The sequence below is a fragment of the Podarcis erhardii genome, assembly GCF_964252035.2.
Source record: "Podarcis erhardii genome assembly, chromosome: W".
In the NCBI taxonomy this organism is placed as follows: domain Eukaryota; kingdom Metazoa; phylum Chordata; class Lepidosauria; order Squamata; family Lacertidae; genus Podarcis; species Podarcis erhardii.
The window spans coordinates 28234753-28260688 of NC_138506.1; the positions used below are offsets into that span (position 1 = coordinate 28234753).

The 25936-nt window shown below is 44.5% G+C and overlaps 1 protein-coding gene across 1 annotated transcript in view; it reads right to left on the reverse strand.

Moving 5' to 3' along the window:
* The window catches only part of LOC309333179 (coiled-coil domain-containing protein 180-like), a gene marked incomplete at its 3' end in the record, with an annotated part of 135798 nt that extends 112242 nt beyond the window's left edge, over positions 1–23556 (reverse strand). The window contains exons 1-2 of the mRNA XM_081846579.1: positions 23456–23556; positions 21317–21444 (exon numbers count right to left, since the gene is read on the reverse strand). Of these exons, the coding sequence (XP_081702705.1) occupies positions 21317–21364 (48 nt within the window). The 5' untranslated portion in view covers positions 21365–21444; positions 23456–23556. The remainder of the gene's footprint in view (positions 1–21316; positions 21445–23455) is intronic.
* Between the last annotated feature and the right edge of the window lie 2380 nt (positions 23557–25936).

The following is a 25936-nucleotide window of genomic DNA, read 5'->3' on the forward strand; positions in this document are numbered from 1 at the left end:
GCTCGCTGATTTGCTCAAAGACTCCTATAAATCAAGATGGTATCAGCACCTCGAAAAAAAGATCGAATCTTTAGGCATCGAGCTGGAGCCCCTGTACAATTCTAATGAGCAATATATTTCCCATAATATCCTAACTAGACTAAAGGATGTCGAGAGACAAAATATTATGGCAGCTGTAAACAAAATTTGCTCCCCCATATTCTATGAATTAAATATCTTAGATAGCAGAGCCAATTACGTCACTAAACTAATAATCCCAGCCCAACGTAGGGCTTTTATGCTGGCCCGTTTGAATGTTTTTCCCTCAGCATTTGTCAGGGGAAGATATCAAAACATTCCTAGAAACAAGAGACTCTGCAGATGCTCTATGAATGTCCCGGACACTGTAGAGCATATTCTCCTTCATTGCCCATTGTACAGTACGCTCCGTCAACGCGTGCTGTCCCCTCTTTTGGGTGGTCTGGAACCGCAGCAAGGTGAATGTGTGGGATTCTACCTATCCGACGTTGACCAAAGGGTAACGGCGGGGGTAGCCGAGTTTTTGGTAGCAGTCCTCCAAGGAGCAGGTTAACAAGGAAAACCACTGACTCTATATGTATATATATATATGCATTTAGCAAACTGCTGCCTTTTTATATATATTTTAAGGCTTTTATATGTTATTTTCTCTTTTAAGGTTTTATTTCCATAATGCCTAATAAAGGTTTGATAAAGTAAAGTAGATCAGCTTAGCCCTTTGGCCTGAGTATATTGCCTTTATACCCTCCATGAAGGGGCCTTCTATTCCTGCTGTTTTCATACATTGTAATAGAAAATTCCAAGAAACGTTATCGAAGGCCTTTTCGGTGTCAATGAAAATCAGAGCCGCCGGGATGTCTATCCTCATATCTAGATATTCAATAATATTTAGTATGTGCCGGACGTTATCTTTGTTGATTTTGCAGAGTCCGGAGCACAGCGGAAGGATGAGGAGTACGTGCCACATGCTTTAGATTATTTTATTTACACTTCAAAGCTGGTAGATTACAGAAAAGCATCTTGCTTCTCTGAGAGCAGAGAAAGATCCTCTCTCCTCTGAAGCACGGAGAGAACTGTGAAAAAAACAGGAAACCAGTGTACGTCACATCCAGTCTCCTTTCCCGTGGGAAAACCCAACAGCACAGACTGTGGAATGTAAACACCTGTCTCGTGACAAGCACTTCGCTGCACAGTGAAGAAAGCAGAAACCAACATCCTCCCCCTTTCTGTGAACATCACTGAGCAGCGTGTTCGTACAATATCAGTACAAACCCAACTTCTGCACATAGGTACAGTGTTGATCCCTTGATACAATCTTGGACAATACATCAGCAGGAATTTCATTACCTGGCATATAGGACACCGTTACGAGTCCCTTCTGAACACGTTCCCTAGCATGTTGCAACTTCAATTGCAAGTACTTCATGCTTTGCTTACAACCTTCAGAATTCAGCAAAGCCAAACATGCTTTGTTGTCCTGGTAAACCTGGATTGGACATTTGACAGGAATTTTCATGTCTTTGCACAATTGTAACAACCATTCACAATCTTTAAGTGAATAAGACAGTGCATTCAGTTCAGCTTCACAAGTACTTAAGCTAACTGTTGTTTGCTTCCTGCATGACCAATCAAATAGACCCTGATTGTACATATAGCAAACTCCAGACGTACTTTTCCTGTCTGTAGTGTCACTTCCAAAACTTGCATCTGTAAATATCTCAAGACCACCAGACTTCTGATTGTTAAATCTTAGTCTGTAATGCATAGTGCCTTTCAAATACCGCGCTATGCGTTTCAGAGCTTTCCAATCCTTAACAGTAGGATTGTTGACTTGTCTGCTTAGCAAATTACAGCTAACAGCAATGTCTGGTCTTGAACATCTGGCAATGAAGTTTAGCTTGCCTAGCACACTTCTGTACAGTGTAGTGTCAGAAAATGCTTCTTCAGTGTCATCTACCTGATAACCTGTTGTCATCGGTGTGTCTACAGGGTTAGCATCCATCAGGTTTAGTTTGCTTAACACATCAGCAATTTTCCGTGACTGGTGTACTAGAATGTTACCATCTTGATCTCTCTCTATTTCCAGAGATAGGTAGTTGCTTACCTCACCAAGATCTTTCATGTCAAAGTGCTCTTTCAGTTGAGCTAGGGCGTTATTGTACATTGTGACATCTTTCCAAAAGAATAAAAGATCATCAACATAAAACAAACAATACAGTTTCTTTTGCCCCTCCTCTTTGACAAATACACATGGATCAGCTTTCCCTTGCTTAAAACCTAGAGAAAACAATACTTCAGTGAGTTTTGTGTGCCAACACCGTGCACTTTGTTTGAGACCATAAAGGGACTTCTTCAGAGCACAAACAAATCCCTGTTTTACCTGTACGCCATCAGGTGGAAGCATATAAAGTGATTCACCTAGAGATCTGTACAGAAAAGCTGTATTCACATTGTGGTGACTAATGTGTAGATTCTCCTCTGCAGCTAGCTTGAGCATAAGCCTAATGCTCTCATACCTCACTGTGGGTGAGTAGGTCTCGTGATAGTCTTCACCTGGTACTTGTGCAAAACCTCTGGCTACCAATCTGGCTTTGTGTCTGACTATCTTGCCATTTTGATCAGTCTTCGCTTTGAAGACCCATTTGCTTCCAAGCAGTTTCATTCCTGGAACTACTGGAACTAGCTCCCATGTTTTGTTCCTTTCTAAGGAATCAAGCTCAGCCTTCATGGCATTTAACCATGGCTCAGCTTCCTTTGAATCCAAATCCTGGATTTCTTGGAAACTTGAAGGTTCAAATACCTTCTTGGAGCTTTTAACAGCTGTTACTGATATCTTAGCAAACTCATCAGCAAATCTCTTTGGAGGTCTGCCTTTTGTGGCTCTTTGTGACCTGCGAATTAGCCGTAGGTCTTCAACACTCTCCTCTTCCTTCTTAGGAGAAAAGTGACCTATTGTGAACAATGGTTCCTCCAATTCTTGATCAGAGCTTTCAGAGGGTCGCATAGAGGCTTTCGCACTCTTGAAATCCTCTGAATCACCTGATTCAGTTTCAGACTCAGAATCAGAACCTTCATCAGTGGGTGTGGGTTGTTGCGGTTGCTTTTGACTATCCTCAGTCTCATCACTGTCATCAGGATAACATTGGAAAATTCCCACATTCTCCCCCCACTTGGCATTGTACTCAACACTTCTTGTGAGCTTAATTGTCTTAGAGTCAGTCATCATTATTCTGTAAGAACCTTTCTGATAACCTAGAAAGATACCATGCAATCCACGCTTGTCTAACTTGGAGCTTTGTGGTGTGTGAACCCACATGTCAGAACCAAAAATTATCATGTGTTTGATGTATGGCTTTTTGCCAAACATCTTCTCATACGGGGTACAACCAATCGCTGAAGAAAACCTGCGATTATAACTGTAAGTGAAACACGAGAGAGCTTCGGCCCAATAACTCTCTGGAAGATTTGCATCATGTAGCAAGGTTTTTAACCCTTGAAGCAATGTTTGATTTGCCCTCTCGCAAAGTCCATTCTGCCATGGCGAGCGAGGACTAGACAAATCGTGTTGAATTCCTTTCTCAGTCAGAAAAGCTTCAAACTGCTGAGAAGTGAATTCCCCCCCCCCCGCGATCACTGAAAAGAATCTTTACCTTCTTACCATGCACATTTTCCAACCAAGCACAGAATTCCTTGAACCTTGGAAAAGCCTCTGATTTCTGCTCGAGATTGTACACATAAATATACCTGGAAAATGCATCAATGAGAACCATGAAGTACCTGTTTCCACCCAAAGAGGGCGCTAGTGGTCCAACCAAATCAGCATGAACAATTTGGTATGGTTCTGTAGCTTGCCTACTAGACACCTTACCTTTCGCAGCCATTTTCACCTTGTTTGCTGCACATGCCTTGCACTTCATGTGGTACCTGCAGGGTTTAATAGTCATACCTTCAACCAAGGCAGGCATTTTAGATACTGCCTCAAAATGCAAATGACCAAATTTTCGGTGAAAATCGTGAATACACTCTGCATGCAAACTTTTGTTAGAACCTGCAATGCAACAAGTTTCATCCTGCACATCATCATCAAAATACAAAACATACAAACGATCAACATATTCAGCATGCAATACATAATCATTTTTCTTTGTGATGATGCACCTTTTGTTCTTAAAGGAAACGTCAATTTTCCGTTCATTCAGCTGTCCAACGCTGAGTAGATTATGCTTGGCATCTGGTACGTAAAGCACATCTTTTATCGATAAGTCCAAACTGTGAAGAACAACAGTTCCGTAGCCTTTACTGGGGATTGTGTGGTCATCCGCCTGGTGAATCGCACCTTCCTGCGGTGTAAAAGACACGAACAGTCGCTTATCATTGCACATGTGGTGCGTTGCAGCCGAATCCACCACGAAGAAAGATCTAGACGTCTTCTGGACCTTTGCAACCTTTGGAGTGAAGCGTGAGACCATTGCCTTGTGCTGCGTTGTCCTGGACACCGGACCTTTGCCTTTGCCTCGGCCTTTTCCACGCGATGAGCTTTCGCTGCGCTGCTCTGTCTTGGCCCTGGGATATTTGCATTCCCTCTTCATATGGCCTAGACGTCCACACGAGTAGCATTTCACTGCCTTCAAAGCTTTGGCGCCATCTGGTGGTTCCACTGCACTCTGGGATGACGTCTGTGAAGACTCCCCCTTACCCATGCAGCTATCACCCTGGCGGTCTGCTTCATTCTGAATCATGGCAGTATCATAGGCTACTGTGAGCTGAGCAGTATCATGAACAGCAATCTGAGTGCCACAAGCATCAGCCAGCCTTCTGCAGCTAGCCATCATGACTCTGGCATTAGCCTTCTGCATCATCTCTGCTGCTTTAAATCAAGCTGCGTCACTGTTTTCTGCAGCTGCTTTATTCCAAAAGCACTTTTAAAAGGTACTTTCGGTTTCCCCCAAGCCTATAAGCTTGTGCCTTTGAGCCTTTGCCTGTGCCCGGCAAACGGCATTAAAAGTTCAAAGTCCAGTCATAAAGCCATTAATTAGAAGCTGGCAGGCTGCCCGGAGCATGAGCAACATACCTCTCATCAATCATCCTGACGCGCAGAGATATCGTCCGATCCGTCCCTCTGCATTCCTTTGCCGTCCCTCGGCATTCCTTTCCTCAAGTCTTTTAGGGCATCATTATTCGATGCCATCAGGGGCCTCACCCATTCTCTAGCTCCCCCCTGGAGGTGCCCAATCACAAAAGCCACTCTCGATTCCTCATCGGCAAAGTCATCAAACTGCAGGTTCAGTGCGTACTGCATTTCTGTCTTAAAGGCTTGGTAGCTTCTTGGGTCACCCCCGAATTTCTGTACCAACCCCGGTACCTTCCTTGCGATGGGGGTGGGCTTCCCCTGTGCATCCTGAGCTCTCCTCTCCTCGAGACGCGCCGTTAGCAGTGTCAGCTGGTGTTCCAACGCTCTGTTTCTCTCCTCCAGAGTTGGTCCCGCTCCAGCTCCTCCCGCTGCTCCGTCTCCAGTTGGGTTGCTCATGATGCCTCTCTTTCGCACACGCAGCGTCGAAGACTGACGGATTGCTGTTATGGGTTAAGGGGGCTGCTTGTGCGTAAATGGTTGAGCTCTCAACTCATGCAATCAGTTTCTAAACTCTCCCAGTCCGCGGAGCCATGGGTGCATGGCTACCTCAATCGCTGGCAGAATCCGTCAGTGGGCGTTTCCGGAATTTGCGCCAACATAAGAGTTCCTTAACGGAAACTCTCCTTCTGGATTCTCTGCGTGACAGTTTCCTACGCGGAGTAGGCGTCCCCAGCGGAGGTCCTGAAACCTCTCCGCTGTTCTCACTGGAAGTATCTTGGAGCCATCCCTCCGACTGAGTTTCTGTGGGAACTCTCTCTCCCCCCCTGCTGGTTCCTTCCTCAGCATCCGAGGCTCTCCTACCCTCCTTGAGCCCTTCCACCACCTGACTCTCCGATGGCAGTTCCCTGACATCCACCTCCCCTCCAGGACCCCCCTCACCCCCCGTTTCCCCCTCTTCTCTGGGTGGTGAGGCTGGGAATCCCCTGAAAGAATCCTCCTCATCTTCGGATGACTCAAAAACCGCCCTCCACCTACTACTGTCCCTTCTTCCCGAATACTCTTCCCCATCTGATTCTTCTTCCTCTTCTTGTCCTGATTCTGGGAACCCCTCGAACTCCCCTTCTTCGTCAGTGGTGCCGAAGTGTTCCTCCCAGAACCTAGCCAAGGGCTGAGGCTTCTTTGGGTACCGGAGATGAAACGTTCCTACTAAAACCTCCTCATCAACCATTTCTGCCGGTACCCAGGTATTTTCGGACTCCGGTTCCCCTTCCCATGCCACTAAGTACTCCACCTGTTTACCCTTCCACCGAGAGTCGAGTATTTCTGCTACATGACTGCTGCTCTCCCTCTCTTCTACTTCCGGTGTCGCGGGAACCTCACCTTCATGTCCCACCAGAACTGCCTGGTAACTAACCACATGGTTTTGTGTTGCCCAAAGTGCCCTGCGGTGGGGCTGTCGTGTAGTTGTTTGAGTACTCTACCCCTCAATTCCCCTTCCGGTATGTACAATGCCCCTTTGTAATACAAAGCCCCATTCCTTTCTTCAAACCCCCCTGTGTTCTCCCCGGCTCTCCTGAGCCCTCTGAGCTTGTCTTGGGCATATTCATCGTTCTCTGTCCCTTCTACCAGTTCCCTTTGCCCCACCAATGCTGCTCAACAAACCCAGTGGTCCTCTGGGATAATATGCCTTTCCTCGGGCGCTCCCTCCCCCTCCATATACTCTGGCTTTCGAGAGAGAGCGTCCGCCCTGACGTTCTCTGGTCCCGGTACGTAGCAAATCTCAAAATGGAATTTGGAGAACTCCTGTGCCCATCTCACTTGTCTCTGGTTCAGTACTCGGGCCGTTCTCCAATATTCCAGATTTTTGTGGTCCGTGCACACCTGGACCTTGTGCTGCGCTCCAATCAGCAGGTGTCGCCACCGCCGAAAAGCTTCATGAATGGCGAGCAGTTCCCGGTCGTACACTGTGTAGTTCCTTTCGGATTTATTCAACTTCCGCGAGAAGAAGGCACACGGTCTCCAGTCCGACGCATCTTTTCCCGGCTGGAGAAGCACCGCCCCTACCGCTCGATCAGATGCGTCCGTCTCTACCCTCATCGGCTTCTGTAGATCTACGTGCAAGAGCTGTTCCTCCGACGCAAACACTTTCTTTAGCTGTTCAAATGCTCGCTGCGCCTCTTCCGTCCACGCGAATTTCTTCTTACTACTGAGACAATCGGTGATGGGCGCCGTTAAGTGGGCAAAGTTTTTGATGAACTTCCGATAGAAGTTTCCAAACCCCAGGAATCTCTGCACGTCCTTCCTGTTTCTGGGTGTCTTCCATTCCAGTACCGCTTGGACTTTACTGGGATCCATGGCCAATCCCTTGTCTGACAAACGGTACCCCAGGAACTCCACCTCTCTGGTATGGAACTGGCACTTCTCCAGTTTTACCCACAGCTGGTTTGCTTGCAGCCTGCTTAGGACCTCCCGGACATCTCGGACATGCTGCTCCTCGTCCTCTGAGTAGACCAACACATCGTCTAAGAAGGCCACACAGTTCTTATAGAGCAGAGGTCCCAGGACGTGATGCATGAAGGATTGGAAGCATGCTGAGCCCGCCTGTAATCCGAAGGGCATAACGAGATACTCAAAGGCCCCCAAGGGGGTGAACATGGCGGTCTTCCATTCATCCCCCTTCCTCATCCGTATCAGGTTATACGCCCCCCTCAGGTCCAGCTTGGTAAAAATCTTTCCCTTCCTCACTCTGGTCAGAATGTCGTCAATCCTGGGCATGGGAAAGGCCACTGGTTCTGACACCGAATTGACGGCCCGGAAGTCCACGACCAGCCTGGGTTTATTTGAGTCCTTTTTGTCCACAAAAAACACTGGGCTGCCCCCCACCACTCTTGACTCCCTGATGAACCCTCGTTTCAGGTTCTTGTCTATGAACTCCCTTAACTCCTGCATCTCCCTGTCCGACATAGCGTACAGTTTGCCCACTGGTAGCTGGGCTCCCGGGAGTAGGTTAATTTGACAGTCAAAGGGTCTATGTGGGGGCAGTCTATCTGCTTCCTTCTCGCTGAAAACATCACTCAGGTCTTCGTATTGTGGTGGTATTTCTCCCTTTTCTCCCACCACCATCCCTGCCAGACTTGCCCTAGCCAACTCCTGAGTTTCTCTTCCCTTGCAGTGTTCTAGGCAATAAGCTGACCCAAAAGAGACTACCCGCTGGTGCCATCCCACTAGCGGGTCATGTAACGCCAGCCAGCTCATTCCTAATATGATGGGCGGCCCCGCCAGGGTGGCTACGTGAAATGCAATGACTTCCGTGTGCCTTCCCACCCTCATTGTCATGGGGACCATTTGTTGGCTCACTTCCCCCCCCCCCCCCGAAGTTCCCTCCCATCAATCATGGTCACCTGCAAGGAATTGCTCAAGGGCAGCGTCTGTATCTGGTGCTCTGATGCAAACTCCTTACTCATGAAATTGCAGGAGCTGCCTGAGTCTAACAGGGCTTTTATCGTGAGTGGATGTCCATTGGGTAGCTCTAGCAGCACCTCTACGACTAGAGCCGCTCTTGGGGGTTCAGGCTTGGGCACGTTCACTGATCCTTGGCCTGGCTGCTGTGCCCTGTCGCTGGCAGCCAGGCGTTGGCTTTTACCTGCTCCTTAACCCCCTCCTCCTCACTCCCAACAGCTCCCACCATTCCTTGCCATCCCTTCCTTTGTGGGCACACTCTGGCAAAATGTCCTGGCTGTTGACAGAGGAAGCATTTTTTGGCGCTCTTCCCCTCCTTCTTCCGCCCTTCGCTGACGTTTGAAATTCCGCGCGCGCGCGCAGTCCCAATCTCCATTGGTTCCACTGGCGGGGAAGGTTGCTCCGGCATCTCAGGAATGCAGAAATCACTCCAAGGCTCTCCTCTCCATTCCCGCTTCTCCAAGCGCCTCGCAAGCGCCGATTTGGTCAGCTGATCCATGGACGGGACGCGCGGGAAAGTTCATCTTTCACCGCCGGGGCTAGCCCTTCTTCAAACAGCATTTGAATCGGTTCCGAAGCCAGGTCCCAACCCAATTTATGTATGAGCATGGTAAACTGTGTCCAATACTCTCGGACGGACTGATTCCCCTGTTTGCATGCCATTAACTGTCTGCGTACCACGCCCTGTTCAATCTGGCTGGAAAACATCAAGTCCATCGCGATAAAGAATTTCCTCAAGTCTTTTAGGGCATCATTATTCGATGCCATCAGGGGCCTCACCCATTCTCTAGCTCCCCCCTGGAGGTGCCCAATCACAAAAGCCACTCTCGATTCCTCATCGGCAAAGTCATCAAACTGCAGGTTCAGTGCGTACTGCATTTCTGTCTTAAAGGCTTGGTAGCTTCTTGGGTCACCCCCGAATTTCTGTACCAACCCCGGTACCTTCCTTGCGATGGGGGTGGGCTTCCCCTGTGCATCCTGAGCTCTCCTCTCCTCGAGACGCGCCGTTAGCAGTGTCAGCTGGTGTTCCAACGCTCTGTTTCTCTCCTCCAGAGTTGGTCCCGCTCCAGCTCCTCCCGCTGCTCCGTCTCCAGTTGGGTTGCTCATGATGCCTCTCTTTCGCACACGCAGCGTCGAAGACTGACGGATTGCTGTTATGGGTTAAGGGGGCTGCTTGTGCGTAAATGGTTGAGCTCTCAACTCATGCAATCAGTTTCTAAACTCTCCCAGTCCGCGGAGCCATGGGTGCATGGCTACCTCAATCGCTGGCAGAATCCGTCAGTGGGCATTTCCGGAATTTGCGCCAACATAAGAGTTCCTTAACGGAAACTCTCCTTCTGGATTCTCTGCGTGACAGTTTCCTACGCGGAGTAGGCGTCCCCAGCGGAGGTCCTGAAACCTCTCCGCTGTTCTCACTGGAAGTATCTTGGAGCCATCCCTCCGACTGAGTTTCTGTGGGAACTCTCTCTCTCCCCCTGCTGGTTCCGCTTTGCTTGCGTCCCAGATTACTCTTTTTTCCACATTAGTCCTCATGTTAATTTCAAAATAGTCTCTTAGTGTTTTTTGGGCCTTTTTACAAAATTCTTTATCTCTCAATAATGAGTCATTCATCCTCCATCTGAAGGTACCAGCTGTTGTTTGATTCATCTCCATCTTCACGGCATTATGGTCAGAGCAAGTCTTTGGGCAGATTTCCACTTTTTTTATCTTCGATGCCAGTCCTCTAGTAACCCATATTTGGTCGATTCTAGTCCAGGTCATTTTGGCTTCAGAAAAGAAGGTTCCTTCTCTTTCAAGAGGATTTTTTAATCTCCAAATATCAACTAAGTCCATATTGTCAGTCATCTCAAAAAAGGTTTTTGGTAGCCTTCCGTCTTTAGAAATTATTTGTCTTTGTGCTTTATCCATGTTTGTAGAGACAACTCCATTCATATCTCCCATCAAAATTATATTTGAATCCATGTAATCCAGCAAAATCTCATGCAACTTTTTAAAGAATTAGGATTTGCCTTCATTTGGTGCGTATATTCCTAGAATCAAAAATTTCTGGCCTTGTACTTGAATTTCAATTGCCAGATATCTTCCTTGTTCATCTTTAAATATTTGTTTCGGCATCAGTCTATCCTTTGCATATATAACCACTCCTCTTTTTTTCACTCTGTCAGATGAAATAAATTCATGTCCTAATTTTTTATTAATAAGTAGTTTTCTATGTGTTCTTGTCACATGTGTCTCTTGCAGGCAAATCAAGTCCAATTGTTGTTTCTGTAGAATATGAAAAACGTTCTTCCTCTTCCGAGGAATATTCAGTCCATTACAGTTCCAGCTCAATAGTCGCAGGGCCATGATGGGATTATTTACTTACTCCTCCTACTGCTCCCAATTGTTGCTCTTCATCTGTTGGTGGCTGCAGTCCAAACGATAAATTTGCCAAGTCCAATATTCCTTTTCCTGGTATTGTTGGCTCTTCTCCAAGTTCTGCTTCCTTCACTAAGTCTTCTTCGTGATCTCTCAAGAATTTATCTTTGTCACTCAGTGTCCTTAGTCTAACTTTCTTTCCTCTGTATTTGAAAGATAGGCCTTGGGGGGATTCCCACCTAAAGAAGATTCTGCTTTTTTTCAGTAGTACAACCAGATCTTTGTAGTCCTCTCTTGCATCTAGAATGGGCTTTGGGATATCTTTGAAGATCTCCACGAAAGAATCCTCAATTTGCAGTGTATTTTGATAGTGCAAATTTCAAATTTTATCTCTTTCCTCCTTTGATCCCAAAGTAATCAAGCAATCTCTTGGCTTGTTCTTTTTTTGTCTTATTCCAAGTCTGAATGCACTCACAATCTTAACCTCCTCCCCCTGCAGGCCTTCTTGCCCAAAGTCATAAAATTCTTTTGTTATAAAGTCCACCAGGTTATCCTGTTCACTTTCTGGGACAAATCTTAATCTTAAGTTACGATCCCTCCTTTGAAGATCTATCATAGCAAAGGATAAATCATGGTCCGCCAGTTTCTTTACAACCGGTGGTATTTTTCCCTGAACTTCAGTTGCAATCTCCTTTGCCTCCTCAGCAATCTTTCGAGTAGTAGCTGATTCCTCTAGGAGTCTCCCAATATTCTGAGCATTAGCAGTAACTTGAGTTCCCAATTCTTTTAGGCTGGAAGTATTCAGATCAAGTTTTTTTGAGATCTCAGCTACTTGTTTACTTGTATCAGTCCCTTGTTTCGTTAAAAATTCCAGAGATTCATTTATTTTTCCAAGAGCTTTCGCCAAAGCATCTTCTGCAGACATAGCTTTAGGTTTTTTTTGTGAGGCCGCAGCTGCTCCTACCACTGAGGCCCTTCTTGGCTGTGTAGTGCTGTAAGTTTTGCCGGATCTGAGGTTTTTCTCCTGAGCCTGATCTATCTTTCCTTTGCCATCTGCCATGCCACTATCAGCCAGGCCAAGGTCAGTCCCACACTCCTAGATTTGTTTTTACTAGTAAATTTCCAGTGGCTCAGCTTCTAGTTGCTTAGTTGTTTCTCACAATGTAACAAAGTCTCCTCTGGGGGGGGGGAATTCCCAACTTGCATTCACAGTTCACAGTTCTTACAACAGATATATTGTCTCAAAGTCCCCCCCCCCCCGTATCTTTAAAGGGGAAAAAGTCCCCAGTTCCAGCACTTTTTTCTTAAATAGTTACAAATATGTAACAGTCCAGGTAAAAGTCCTCAACACTGTATCTTTCCCAGTTATTTCAAGGCTCTCACTTTTGACAGTTCAAAGTTCTTTTTCCCTTCTTACAGGGCAGTCCGTTCCCAGGATACAAAAGACAATGGATAAAATTTAAATCTTTCCTTTCATGCAGGTTAAATAGTTCAATGAGAGTTCTCCCTCACCGCTCCTGCCCGCTAAGTGAGGGGGTATCTTGCTTTAAGGCAATGGGTTTGTTATTCAAATGCACTCCTCAAAGGTTTCAGTTTAATAGTCTCTTTGCTTTCTTCTCACTACAATGCGGTAAGGCAGACTTCCTTTTTGTACCTTTCCCGTGGTGGCCAATCTTTTAAACTTTCAAGCAATTTAAGTCTTTAATTCTTTACTCTTTGAAGTCCAATTTAAGCTTTTAATCCTACTCACGAGTAGATGCTTTCAGGATCAATTTGCCGGAAGAAATCAGCGCTCTCCGATAATGGCGACGCGGCTTCGCTCCACAGGCTGGGTAGCGGCTCTCAGCACCACGCTCCCCCCGACACCGTTCCGGAGCCTTTAAAAAGGCTCTTTCGCAGTTTGGAGGGGTCGTAATGGTACCCGCCGAGCCTCCTTGTTTACAGGCTTCTCCACCTGTAATTTTTAAGGGTCCCCGCTTCGCCGTAGCAGCAGGACCCAAACCTGCGGAGCAGACTTCTCCCGGAGCTCCGGGAAAAGTCCTCCATTAATCGCTGGCGCTGACCGGAAGTCCTCCACTTCTATCCAAATTCGGTACTGGTACACCGTTCATATCTCCAAGCAGGATTAATTTGTGATCTTCTAGCTCTAGCAGAATTTGTTCTAATTTCTCAAAAAAAATCGGCTCTGTTTGTATTCGGGGCATATACCGTTACGACATTGATTCCCCCCCCCCGATGGTTAAGTTGAATTCCCAATATTCTTCCCTCATCATCCTTACAAATTAATACGGGGTCCCACTTTCCTTTAACATAAACCGCTACTCCTTTTTTCTTATTTACCTCCGAATTACCTCCACCCCCTTATTTACCTCCACCCCCAATTTTTTGTTTATCAAGATGTGTTTATGTTTTTTAGCTATATGAGTCTCTTGAAAACAAATCACGTCATAATTCTTATGTTTCAAAGTCTTCTCAATTTTATTCCTTTTAAGTTTCTCATTCAGCCCATTCACATTCCAGGACAGAAATTTCAATGTGGGGGCTATTGTTTAACTTTTAACTATTAGTAACTCTCTAGCCGGGTTATCGAGCTTATAATCTAGAGCCTTTGTTCCCTAGGAGCTCCTCCTCTTCTGCCGCCTCTTCTCCCACCACGGCTTCATTTTCTTCATCTTCCTTCTCATCCTTCTCCAGCCCCCTCTCCCTCCCTCTCCCTCTCTCCCCCTCCTCGTCTTCCTCCCTGGCCCTTAACCTATTTTCTGCCTTACCAAGCTCCCTCTCGTATCTTCTTAAGAACTTCTCCACCTCCTGAGTATCCATCAGCTTAATTTTTTTGTCTTTATAGAAAAAGGTGATCCCTTCAGGGAACTCCCATCTATATTGAATACCGTTTCTTTTTAAAACGCCTACCACTTGTCTGTACCCTTCTCTTTTGCGTAACAGTCTTACTGGTATTTCTTTGTAGATAATAATGGGCTTGCCATCAATTCTTAATTTATTTTGGTAGCTCGTTTTTAAGATTAAATTTTTCATTTCTAATGAGTTGAAAATCACTAAACAATCTCCCAGGAATTTATTTGATTTTAAATGTTGTGGTCTCGTCCTTATTCTGAATGCATTCTCTATAGAGAGAGCCATCTCTTCTTCCTTTAATCCCAGCCACTTAGATAATTCCTTAGTCATTTTCCCTTTTATGTCCTCGTTCCTTTCCTCACCAACTCCCCTAAATTTTAAATGGAGCTGTTTTTGTCGCATTTCTGCCATAGCTAAGTTGTCCCAGATCCTGTCTTGCGTTCTATTTAATTCTCTTAATTCCTCTTTCATCTTTACTGACTCTTTTTTCTGTTCCCTCATCTCCCTCTGCATTTTTTTGTTGGATTCCTCAATTATTTTAGATTTGGCAGACAGATCTTGAATCTTGATTGAGAGTTCTCCAACTGCACCTTCTATCTTTTTATCAATCATCTCCTGCACTTCTCCCAGTTTGCTTTCCATATATAATTCATTTTGTTTAAATTCCTCCTTTATTTTTACCCATAAAATATCTAGATCTTTAATTTCTTCTTGACCTGATAACTTCCTGTCCCCTGGGGTCCCTCCTCCTCTTTTCCCATCTCTCCCCATCATAACCAGATCTCTCCCTTAAAGGGCTCACAATCTCCTTCTTTTTTCCTTTAAGACCCCAGGTCAGCAATAAAGGTTATAACGAATTTCAAATAGATCGTTTTCAAATCAATTTTCAAGTCAATTTTCAGACACACCTGGAGGGAGGACCAGGTTCTGAGTCCGAGGTCCTCACCTGTACCTCCCCTCTCTCAAAACAAACTTCCAGTATTATACATGCAAACCTACAGGAGTCAGAGGGTGAAATGGAGATACCGTTGTTGTCACTATGGTCTCCAATTTCTTATCGAGTAGTAGCTTAAGCTACCCCCCCGAAGCAACTTGTAAACAAAATCTAAATGCTCCAATAATCAAATAAACAGCACTGTCACCAAATCTAATAAGGAGAGAGGGGGAAGGGGAAGAAGGTAGGAAAAAAAAAATAGTCCGGAGGAAAAAACTTCACCGGAGGGGAACCCGGGAACGCTGCTCCGCCAAAGGGATCTCTCTCACTTAAGTCTCACTACTTCTATTATCTAAATCAGTTCAGTCCTGCGTACACGGGGGTGGAGAAGTTATCAATCCGTGGCTGGATCTTGGCGACGCACTACTCGTATCGGCACGGCTTGGATAAAAAAAAAAAAAGTCCCACATATTATTATTCGTATTACCACGGCTCTGATAAAAAAGAGTCCCACACAGAACAACCGCAACGTCCAAAACACAGTGAGAGGGGGGTTGGTATGAACTTGACAGTCTATACTGGAAGGGGTGGTTAGTGAACTCGGTAATCCAGGTCCAACATAGTCCAGATCCAAACGTAGTGAAATAAAGCAGGAGGAAGGGGGCGAATATGCGTGCAGATGTATGCGCCTCTTTATTGAGAAATCCAGAAAGTAAGTCTCTTTTTTTTTTTAGAGGTCTATGCCCACCAATTAACTCAACCTCCGCTTCTGAAACCAGGAGGAAGGCAGGGAAAACGGCATAAACAGCATAGGCGAGGTTAACTAAAAACTAAACAAAACATAAACTTTCAATTGGCATCCTCGTTGTTGCTTATGGTTTTGCAGTATCACCATAAAGTTTCCTCAGCTCTATTGCTGCGGGTTTTCAATTTGTACTCACTCAGTCAGACTAACAAAGACTTCCTTCCTCATTCCTGCGACTTTGTATCTGCGCCATTTTAAATCCTCCACCGGGTGGACTCCAAACAAAAAATCCAAAAACATCCAGGATCCTCCCAGCTTCAAACCAAAGTTTTCACTTTAAAAGGGAGCTAAAAACACTGGGGAATCCATTCTTATCTTTATGGAAGCTCATCGCTTTTTTCAACTGAAGCTAGAGGCATCGCATCGTGGAGTCGGTGCTCTCCCAAATTGCGCTCACGGTCCCGTCGTCCTCGCGTCCTCTCTCCTGGAAACGACCCGAAAAGACGGCGAATCCGCTCCCACGCTGCTGGGCAGCCTATCCCCCAAGGGTCTCCCCCTTGGGATTTTTGGGGTGCGCAGAGCCTTTGCGTCTCCCCCAAGCCTCCACGATGTTCAGAAAACCCAAGCGGGGCTCTCTGCGCTTCCTCACTGTCCGCGACCCAAACCGGAAGTCTCCCAAATCTGGCTCTCTTTGAAAAAAGTTTGGACACCACTGTCCTTGGGGATTCTTCCATCTTCCATTCTGTGGACATGACCAAGCCAGTGTAGATGTTGCTGAGACAGGAGTGTGAACATGCTGGGATTGCAGGCCTGGGAGAGCACATCTTTGTTTGAAACTCTGTCTTGCCATGTGATGCCCAGAATCTTCCTGATGCAGCACATGTGAGAGGCGTTGAGGCGCTGCTCCTGGCAGTTGTAAGTTGTGCACAAGTCAACACACAGTGTGCAATAGCAGCGTGCTCAACACGCAAACCTGGTAGACGACCTTCATCTTGGTATTAGAGTCATACCTCGGGTTGAAGTTGCTTCAGGTTGAGCACTTTAGGGTTGCGCTCTGCGGCGACCCGGAAGTAACGGAACACGTTACTTCCAGGTTTCGCCACTCGCACATGCTCAGACGGTCAAAATGACGTCACACGCATGCATAGAAATGGCAAATCGCGACCCACACATGCACAGACGCGGGTTGCGTTTGCTTCAGGATGTGAATGGGACTCTGGAACGGATCCCATTCATATCCAGAGGTACCACTGTAGATGTTAGCATCACATTCTCCCATACCCTTTGGAGAGGCAAGCCATTGCCAAAGCTGCCTTGCCAATATGCTTGTCCAGCTCAGCATTAATGGAAAGGTTGCTGGTTATGGTGGAGCCCAGGTAAACAAAATCGCCTACCACCTCAAGTGTGTGGTCACCAGTGCTGATGCGTGGAGTGCTGGGGGCGTTCTCACCCAGGATGTTGGTCTTCATCAGACTGGTGGTATGGCCAAATTCCATGCAGGCTTGGACAAAAGAGTTGATGTGTCTTTGTGGAGCTTCCTTGGAGAGAACTGTCAAGGCTGTGTCATCTGCAAACATCTCTCAGATAAGGACTCGCCACATTTTTGCCTTGGTACAGAGATGTGTCAGGTTGAACAAACCCTGTCGCTCCTCGAATGAAAGTATACACTGTCTTCAGTCAAGCTGAATTCATGAGACCAGCAGGGAGAAGAATATGCCACAGAGAGTTTGGGTGAGAACACAGCCCTGTTTCACACCCTAAAAGCTTAAATGTGTGAAGTCTTCTTCTTCTTTTAGAATATGTTTTATTGCTTTTACATGTAATTTAAAATACAATGAACTACAACAATAGCAGGTAGCCTGTCATTTCTTGGGAAAAGTCTAATAGCAGCATGAAATTAGAACCATTACTTAGAACAAGTTTATGGACTTGAAGTCTCTCCAGATGCTTTCACATGGGTCTGAGGGTATTATCTGAAAATGGTTGATACAGACCATAATGAACAAGATACTCCCCAAGTGATCCTATGCAAGATATCCCACAAATAATTAGGACACAAATCTTACGCAGCCTTCACCCTGTGCTGGCTAGGACTGATGAGAACTTTAGTCCAAAACACCTGGAGAGCGACCTCCGGGTTAGCGCCTCCGGTAATGGCGGAATTCCTCTGATCGGGAGGAATTTACTTCGTGGAAATTCGGGTCTGGCCACCACGGCAAAGGCGGAGACCCACTAAAAATCACAGGCGGGTGAAGCCTGTGAACGTGGGATTCGGCTGGCACCTTTTGCGCCTCCCCTACTCACGGGGAAACCTGGTTTCGGGGATCCGGAGCAACGTGGGGTGAGCGACGCGGTGCTTCGAATTGACTGCTTCTTCCACGGAGCGAAGCCGCATAGCTGTTGCCGGAGAGCGCTGACTTTTTCCTGTGGACAATTTGATCTTAAAGCAACTACCCATGAGTAGAACGGAGAATTGGATTTTTAAACGTCTTAATTTGGTGCCGAAACAGGGAGGTCTAAAACAGGAAGTCCACCTTCCCCTTTTGTAAATAGATTGAAGCAATGAGGATGCAAGCTGAAGCCTCGGAAAGCCTATTGTAAAGGACTAAATTTCCATCGGTAAAAAATACTAAACCCCCCTTGGTGGCAGGAGAAGAGGGGGGAAAGTTTTGGACTGAGTATACCTGCAGGAGAGAGCAAACAGAGTTAAAATACCACCACTCCGATCCTGGAAACGGGCTGCCAACAGGACTGACGTGTTCTGGAATGCTTATTGATCGTGATTAGAACGTTCACTGACAGTTAGTTAAATAAGGAATACATTGTTTCCACTGTCTCCGTCTGCGCTTAAAAAGGAGTAAAAGTAACAGAAAATTGAAACTAACTTTATTGTTTGAATTGAGTTTAAAAGGACTAATACAAATAGAAACTGTTTCCCTCTAGAGGAAGCCCTTGAAACTGTTATAAGAGTTGAGCTGGGGGAATTTCCAGCTGCAAGATAAAAAAGCTGTGAGATTCTGGGGACCTTGAATCGGTTGAGAATGTCGACAGAAGAGGCCTTAGTGGTTTTATTATGTAAGATAAGTGACTCACTGGAACAGCTTCACAAAAAGGTGGATGTGGTAACTACCAAAATCGATAATTTGGGACAAAAAGTGAACACCAGTACAGACACTATTCAGAAATTGATACAGGAATCTACTTTGACATGGCAAACTGCGGAGAAGGCTAGCGAGAAAGTTACTGCCGTTGAACCTAAAGTAACACAATTGGAGAGAGAGAGAGTCCCAGCCTTACAGATGCAATTTGATGACCATAAGTTGATGCCTGCTATGATTGAATCTAAAGAAAATCAGATTTTGAGGATCAGAGCCCTACCTGAACTCGAGAAGGAAAGTTTGATAGATTTCCCCACACAGGAATTTGATGATTTTTGGGACCGGGACTTGGGTCAAGAAGAGATTAAAACTGTGAGGGCCTTTGGACTTGGAAGAGGAGGGAAAAAAGAGAAGAACAAAATAAGAGACTGTTGGAACTACCAGAAGAACAACAGTCAAGAGTGGAAATTTTGAAAGACGTCCTGAAATACTTTTGGGATCTTAGATTTAACTACGGAGATTTGGTTGCCCTGTCGAGAAGGAATAAAATCATCTTTAGGTGGGAGTTTCCTCGAGATCTACTCTTTAACCTCAAAGGAAGAAAAATAAAAATAAGATCAGTGGAAGACAAAGTAAAGTTCATGTATAAATATGAAGAAGACTCGCAGAAGGGACTTGGAAAAGAGTTAAGAGCATCGGACAGAAGATCACCAGGTTGATGGACTATATGGAATTGGCGGATATGACTGGCAGAATCCGGGACCAGGGAGAAGAGTTGGTGGAAGAAGATGGGAAAAAGTTTAAAGACTATTCATAAAAATATTGTAAAATTAATGAGTGTTAGAAAAAACCTTAACAAGGTTAAGGTACATAAAGCATTTAAAAATCATATTGTCAGGAAAGCATTGTTGAATGTTTGGATAAGATACAAAGATTTATTGGCAAATAAAACCCCAAGGTGGTTGTCACCAATGGAAGCGAAAGCTTTTAAAAGACTCAACATGGAGTCCAAATGGCCAAAATATTGGGAAATTTTGGAACAGGAGGGAGATAAATTGAAATTGCAGAGTTTTGAGAAACTAAAAAACAAAGTGCAAGACTGGCTTCATTATTATCAGATAATGGAGGCTTACAAATTGGACAAGAAAATTGGATTCCAGGTGGAAAAATCGAAATTAGAAACAGAACTGTTAGAACCTAAAACCAAGGTGTTGTCAAAGATGTATAACTTGCTGCTGAAATGGAATACTCAAGATGAAACAGTTAAATCTGCTATGATTAAATGGGCACAAGATGTTGGACATAATATTATGTTTGCTGACTGGGAACAGTTATGGACCACCGGTATGAAATTTACGGCATGTAATGCCTTAAGAGAGAATATTATGAAAATGATTTACAGGTGGTACATGACCCCAGTCAAGCTTGCAAAAATTTACCATTTGCCCGATAATAAATGTTGGAAATGTAAAGAGGTTGAAGGTACATTCTTTCACCTTTGGTGGACGTGCCCAAGGATCAAGGCTTTCTGGGAAATGATTTATAATGAAATGAAAAAGGTATTTAAATATACCTTCTTGAAGAAACCAGAGGCCTTTCTCCTGGGCATGGTTGGCCAATTGGTGTTAAAGAAGGATAGAACTTTTTTTATGTATGCGACAACAGCAGCAAAAATACTTATTGCAAAATATTGGAAGACACAGGATCTACCCACGCTGGAAGAATGGCAGATGAAGATGATAGACTACATGGGACTGGCAGAAATGACCGGCAGAATCCGAGACCAGGGAACAGAGTTGGCGGAAGAAGATTGGAAGAAGTTTAAAGACTATTTGCAGAAATATTGTAAAATTAAGGAATGTTAGAATGATGTTGGATAGAAATTAAGTGGTTTCCAGCTGTAATGCCCTAAGAGATATGGAAAATAAGGTTTTGAAATAAGCAAAAACTAATGGTGAGGATTTGCTGAACTAATAATTTGAATTGGAATATAAGAAAGGGAGGTTTGAGGAGGTCCGGAAAATAAGTTAAAAGAAAATAAGTAAATGGAAATTTTATGTGTTTTTATTTTTTCTGTTTTTGTATTTTTTGTATTATGTATTTTGGTTGTTTCTTTCTTTTTTTTTTCCAATGTATCACTTTGGAAAATTCTAATAAATTTTTTTTTAAAAAAAACCAGAAAACAGAGGAAGATGGAAAGGAATTGCTGAAACAGTTAATTAAAGTGGAATACAAAAAGGGAGGTGTGAGGAGGTCGATGAAACAAGTGAAGGAAAGTTAAGATACTGAAAGTATTAGATGTGTTTTAAATTGTGTTTGTTTGGTTTTGTTAAGTTAATATTTTGGTGTTGGTGTTGTGTGGTGTTTTTGTTTTTGTATTGTATTGCATTGTTTTGTTTAATTCTTTTTCTTTCTTTTGTAGTCTTTAAAATGTTAATAAATATTATTTTAAAAAAAAATTACCTGGAGAGCACTAGGTTTTCAAAGACTGCTCTAACCCAACTTTGCAACTGCCTCTGCCGGAGTTTAAGTCTAGTGGTGGGCAGACCGAAGGCTTGCAGGATCTACTGTGTCTCTATGTGTGTGTCTGTGTTTTACTAGAACCTGCAGTTCTACTAATCTGCAGATCTACTAACCAAAGCTGGATAGGGGTGTGGCCTAGGGAGAGGATGTGTAGCCCGGGAAGAGTTCTGTACCTGAGGTTCCCCATCCCTGCTTCAAGTGATGCTACCCCCCCCCCAAAAAAAAACCAGGTCTTCTAGCTTCTGTCATTGCCGTACCTCATCATCAAATATCTGTCTGTAGACTTTCCCATTGGGGAACGACATGGGACACCCTCACTAGAGTCATGTTGCAGACTTTTCCTAGGCGCTTGATTGGTTTGCAGCTGAACTTTTTCTTGGGTTAGCTGAGAAAAAGAAAAATCATAGAATCATAGAGTTGGAAGAGACCACAAGGGCCATCGAGTCCAACCCCCTGCCAAGCAGGAAACACCATCAGAGCACTCCTGACATATGGTTGTCAAGCCTCTGCTTAAAGACCTCCAAAGAAGGAGACTCCATCACACTCCTTGGCAGCAAATTCCACTGTCGAACAGCTCTTACTGTCAGGAAGTTCTTCCTAATGTTTAGGTGGAATCTTCTTTCTTGTAGTTTGGATCCATTGCTCCGTGTCCGCTTCTCTGGAGCAGCAGAAAACAACCTTTCTCCCTCCTCTATGTGACATCCTTTTATATATTTGAACATGGCTATCATATCACCCCTTAACCTCCTCTTCTCCAGGCTAAACATGCCCAGCTCCCTTAGCCGTTCCTCATAAGGCATCGTTTCCAGGCCTTTGACCATTTTGGTTGCCCTCCTCTGGACACGTTCCAGTTTGTCAGTGTCCTTCTTGAACTGTGGTGCCCAGAACTGGACACAGTACTCCAGGTGAGGTCTGACCAGAGCAGAATACAGTGGCACTATTACTTCCCTTGATCTAGATGCTATACTCCTATTGATGCAGCCCAGAATTGCATTGGCTTTTTTAGCTGCCGCGTCACACTGTTGGCTCATGTCAAGTTTGCGGTCAACCAAGACTCCTAGATCCTTTTCACATGTACTGCTCTCAAGCCAGGTGTCACCCATCTTGCATTTGTGCCTCTCATTTTTTTTGCCCAAGTGCAATACTTTACATTTCTCCCTGTTAAAATTCATCTTGTTTGTTTTGGCCCAGTTCTCTAATCTGTCAAGGTCGTTTTGAAGTGTGATCCTGTCCTCTGGGGTGTTAGCCACCCCTCCCAGTTTGGTGTCATCTGCAAATTTGATCAGGATGCCCTTGAGTCCATCATCCAAGTCGTTGATAAAGATGTTGAATAAGACCGGACCCAAGACAGAACCCTGTGGCACCCCACTAGTCACTCTTCTCCAGGATGAAGAGGAACCATTGATGAGCACCCTTTGGGTTCGGTCAGTCAGCCAGTTACAAATCCACTGAGTGGTAGCATAGTCAAGACCGCATTTTACCAGCTTCTTTACAAGAATATCATGCAGTGAAAGAGAAAGAAAGAAAGAATTGAATGGTTTGGTGTCATTCCTTGAGTGATGTTGGGAATGGCGAGTGGGGAAGAAACTGCTGTGAACAAGACTTTTTTGTAATTGCATCGCACCTCGAACTGACTCATATATCAGCAGTAAATGCCAGTGTATTTCAGTGGGGTTTTATGATATTATAGCTGCAGTCTTATTTGCAACTGTGGACTCCCTCCCCATTATCTGCCATTAATGTTTTAATGTTGTATTTTAATCTGTTTTTTAAATTGTATTTTAATCAACTTGTTTTTATTATTGGTTGTTAGCCGCCCTGAGCCTGGTCTTGGCTGGGGAGGGTGGGGTATAAATAATTTATTATCATTATCATTATCATTATCATTATCATTATCATTATCATTATCATTATCATTATCATTATCATTATCATTATCATTATCATTATTTACCTATCTGGGTGCCAGTGCCCTGAGCAATTTTAAATAAAATTGTCATTTATTTATACAAGTAATGATTGCATTTAATTGTGCAAATTTATTTACAGCACTTATTTATGCAAATCATCAAAACCAATAACCAAGAGTGGGGTCCCCTCTCCCTCCCCAAGTCCTGTGCTGATAGTTGGGGAGAAGAGAAAAATGGCTTTTGTGGCTCGCATCAGGTCCTGCCATGAGGGATACATTTGAGATCCAAACTAAATGTGATGGGAGGGATGGATTCGTACCATGTGCTGCTCTCCCAGAATGCTTTGCAGGGCGTGTGGCTGCTTTCCCCCTTAGGGCAAAGGAAAGGAATGCAACTCATTGCAACGTATGGGGGGGGGCTCTCCTCTTCAACATCTCTTCCTGCCTTCCCGCAGTTGCCCCTCTCTCACCTGACAGCGAACCTTACCTGAGGAACCCTTGGAAAGCCAGTCCTAAAAGCTGCCTCAAGGCAGCTAGGCCAAGAACAGCGTCTTTTGGTTGCCATGGTGACTATCAAGAGCAGGGAAGAGGAAGGAATGGAGAAAGTGTGTGTTACTCTCTCGCAGGATTCAATGGGATTCAACATGGCTGCTCTGGCGACGAGTTGTTGCCATAGAGATGTGGAAAGCAGTTTTTTTAATTTATGGGCGGCAGGGGCTTGTTTTTGTCTTACGAGTTCGTCATTGTGTCCTCGTCACTTATACAGTAATCATGTTAGAAACAGCGATAACAGTGTTTTATAGAGGACTAGTTGTTATAATTGTTTTCCTCCATAATTCCCCCACCAGAATATTGCGCGGTAAATAAGAGTCCGAGCATGTACAAAGTCTTTCTGACTTGAATCCTTTTTAAACTTAGAATAACGTCAAGATGCTTCTGCATTTTGAATCCTGCTTTTCAATGCAAGATTCCCTGCATTGAAGGTTACCACCTTTCCGTGTGTGTTTTTTTTTGGGGGGGGGGCGAGAGATTGTAAAAATGTGTTGTTTTTAAAAAGTTGGGAAGTAGCAAAAATCACCACGCACCAGCCACGGAGCTGTCTGGCTGATTTCATTAGTATACACGTGTTTTTGTCAGGACACAGGTGTGCATCCAGAGTTTATGGAGGGGATTTGCTTGTGTAACTGGGGAGAAATTGTTTTGCATCCCCTTATAAAATGAGATCACAGGCCCTGGCTGGTGGCAAAATCAAAACTCCATTTTCAGAGGCAGTCTATCCACACCAGGAACTGAGGACAAGCAACAGGAGAAGGGTACTTCTTTAACGCCTTGATTGTGAACTTACAGATGCAGATAAGAAAAGCTTCTTGTCCTTCCGGTTGATCGCGCGCGCCATCACAGTAGGAGGTCTCTTCGTCGGAGGAGACCTCAGTACATCAAAGTCGGGAAAAACCGCTCCAGCACAGCGGACCCCCAGGAAAAACCTCAAATCAAGCATTTTGAGGACATGGGATCCGGCAGGCATCAAAAGCAGGCTCCCCCCCCCCCAGTAAGCTCTGTTTTGAGCTCCTAGAGCGAGGGGGTTGGAGCTGCGACGCATCGGATAGAACGCTTCCTTTGATGGTACGAAGCTGCGAGACTTTGAGGCATTAGCGGTCAATTCTTCCAACGCTAAAATCATTTAAGGACTGTACCGTGAGTACTTTTTACATTTGGATTAAATTTTGGAACAATTTCGAGATGGGTAATGGAATTTAAAAACGGAAGCCGATCCCTACCTGCTGACAGATTGGGAAAGCAGAGACGTTTCTGAAGCCAAGAGAAAAGATTTAGAGACTTTTAAATTTCCAAAGACTGAATTTATTAACCCTCCAAATGCAGGTGAAGGGGGGGGGAGAGAATTTAACACTACTGAAATACCCATGAAAGCTTTTAAAAAGGACTTTTAAAAGCTGCTTGACTCTCTGGAAACGGTGACCCAGTCAGAGCAGCGAGCAGCCATTGTGAGCTAACAATAGAAGGAATGTTGTTACTTTCATTTCCTACTTGGTTACTTTGAAGTTCTGCAGCGGTCTGAGCTGAAACATTTTAACCCTTCAAGTGAAAACTGGCAACATATCCTTATTTGAATTGCTTGAGGAATGAAAAAGGAAAATAAGTAAGAACGCCAGGCTGGAAAAATTGGGACTGTATTTTAACTGCCTTGTCCCGTAAACTGGAGCTGTTGTCTGACTTCCAGCTCATTACTCCTGACTGTTTTGAAATAAAAGTATCTTTGAGCTTGGAAATCTGAGTTACTAGCGGAGTTATGGCTGGTGAGCCTGGGAAAAAGCCACAAACAAGAAGAGAATCTAAAGACCAGGCTTTCCAAGAGCAAATATTGGAGTTTATGAAAGATAATAAGCAGGGTTTGCAGAGTCTTGCAACAGAGGTCAGAGCTAATACTCTCTGTCTAAAAGAATTTTAAAAAGACTTTGGAATTCTGTGCAAAGATCTCCAAGAGATCAGAAGTTGTAGGTTTACAGAAAAGAGTATCAGAGATTGAAACTGTTAAACTTTTGGACTTAGAAAGATCACAGGAAGAGGCCCAATCAGCAATAGCTTTTTTACAACTTAAGGAAAGAGAGACATATCTTCGTTTGAGAGGCCTACCAGAGATTGAACAAGGAAATTTGAAAGAGTGTTTGGTCCAGGAATTTGTGTCCTTTTGGGACTTAACAAAGGAAGAGGTGGAATCTACAATTGTAAAGGCCTATAGATTTGGACCTAGAGGAAAAAAGGACTCAAAAATTTTAAGTGATTGTATGGTAGTCTTTCAAACAAATGATCAAAGAGATAAAATGTTGGGATTGCATTACAAGAAGAATTTTGAAGTACAACAACATTTAATTGTTTTATCTAAAGAAATCCCAAAAAATTTCTTGGCAAAAAGAAATAACTATTTGGATCTTACAAGTGCTTTGAGAAG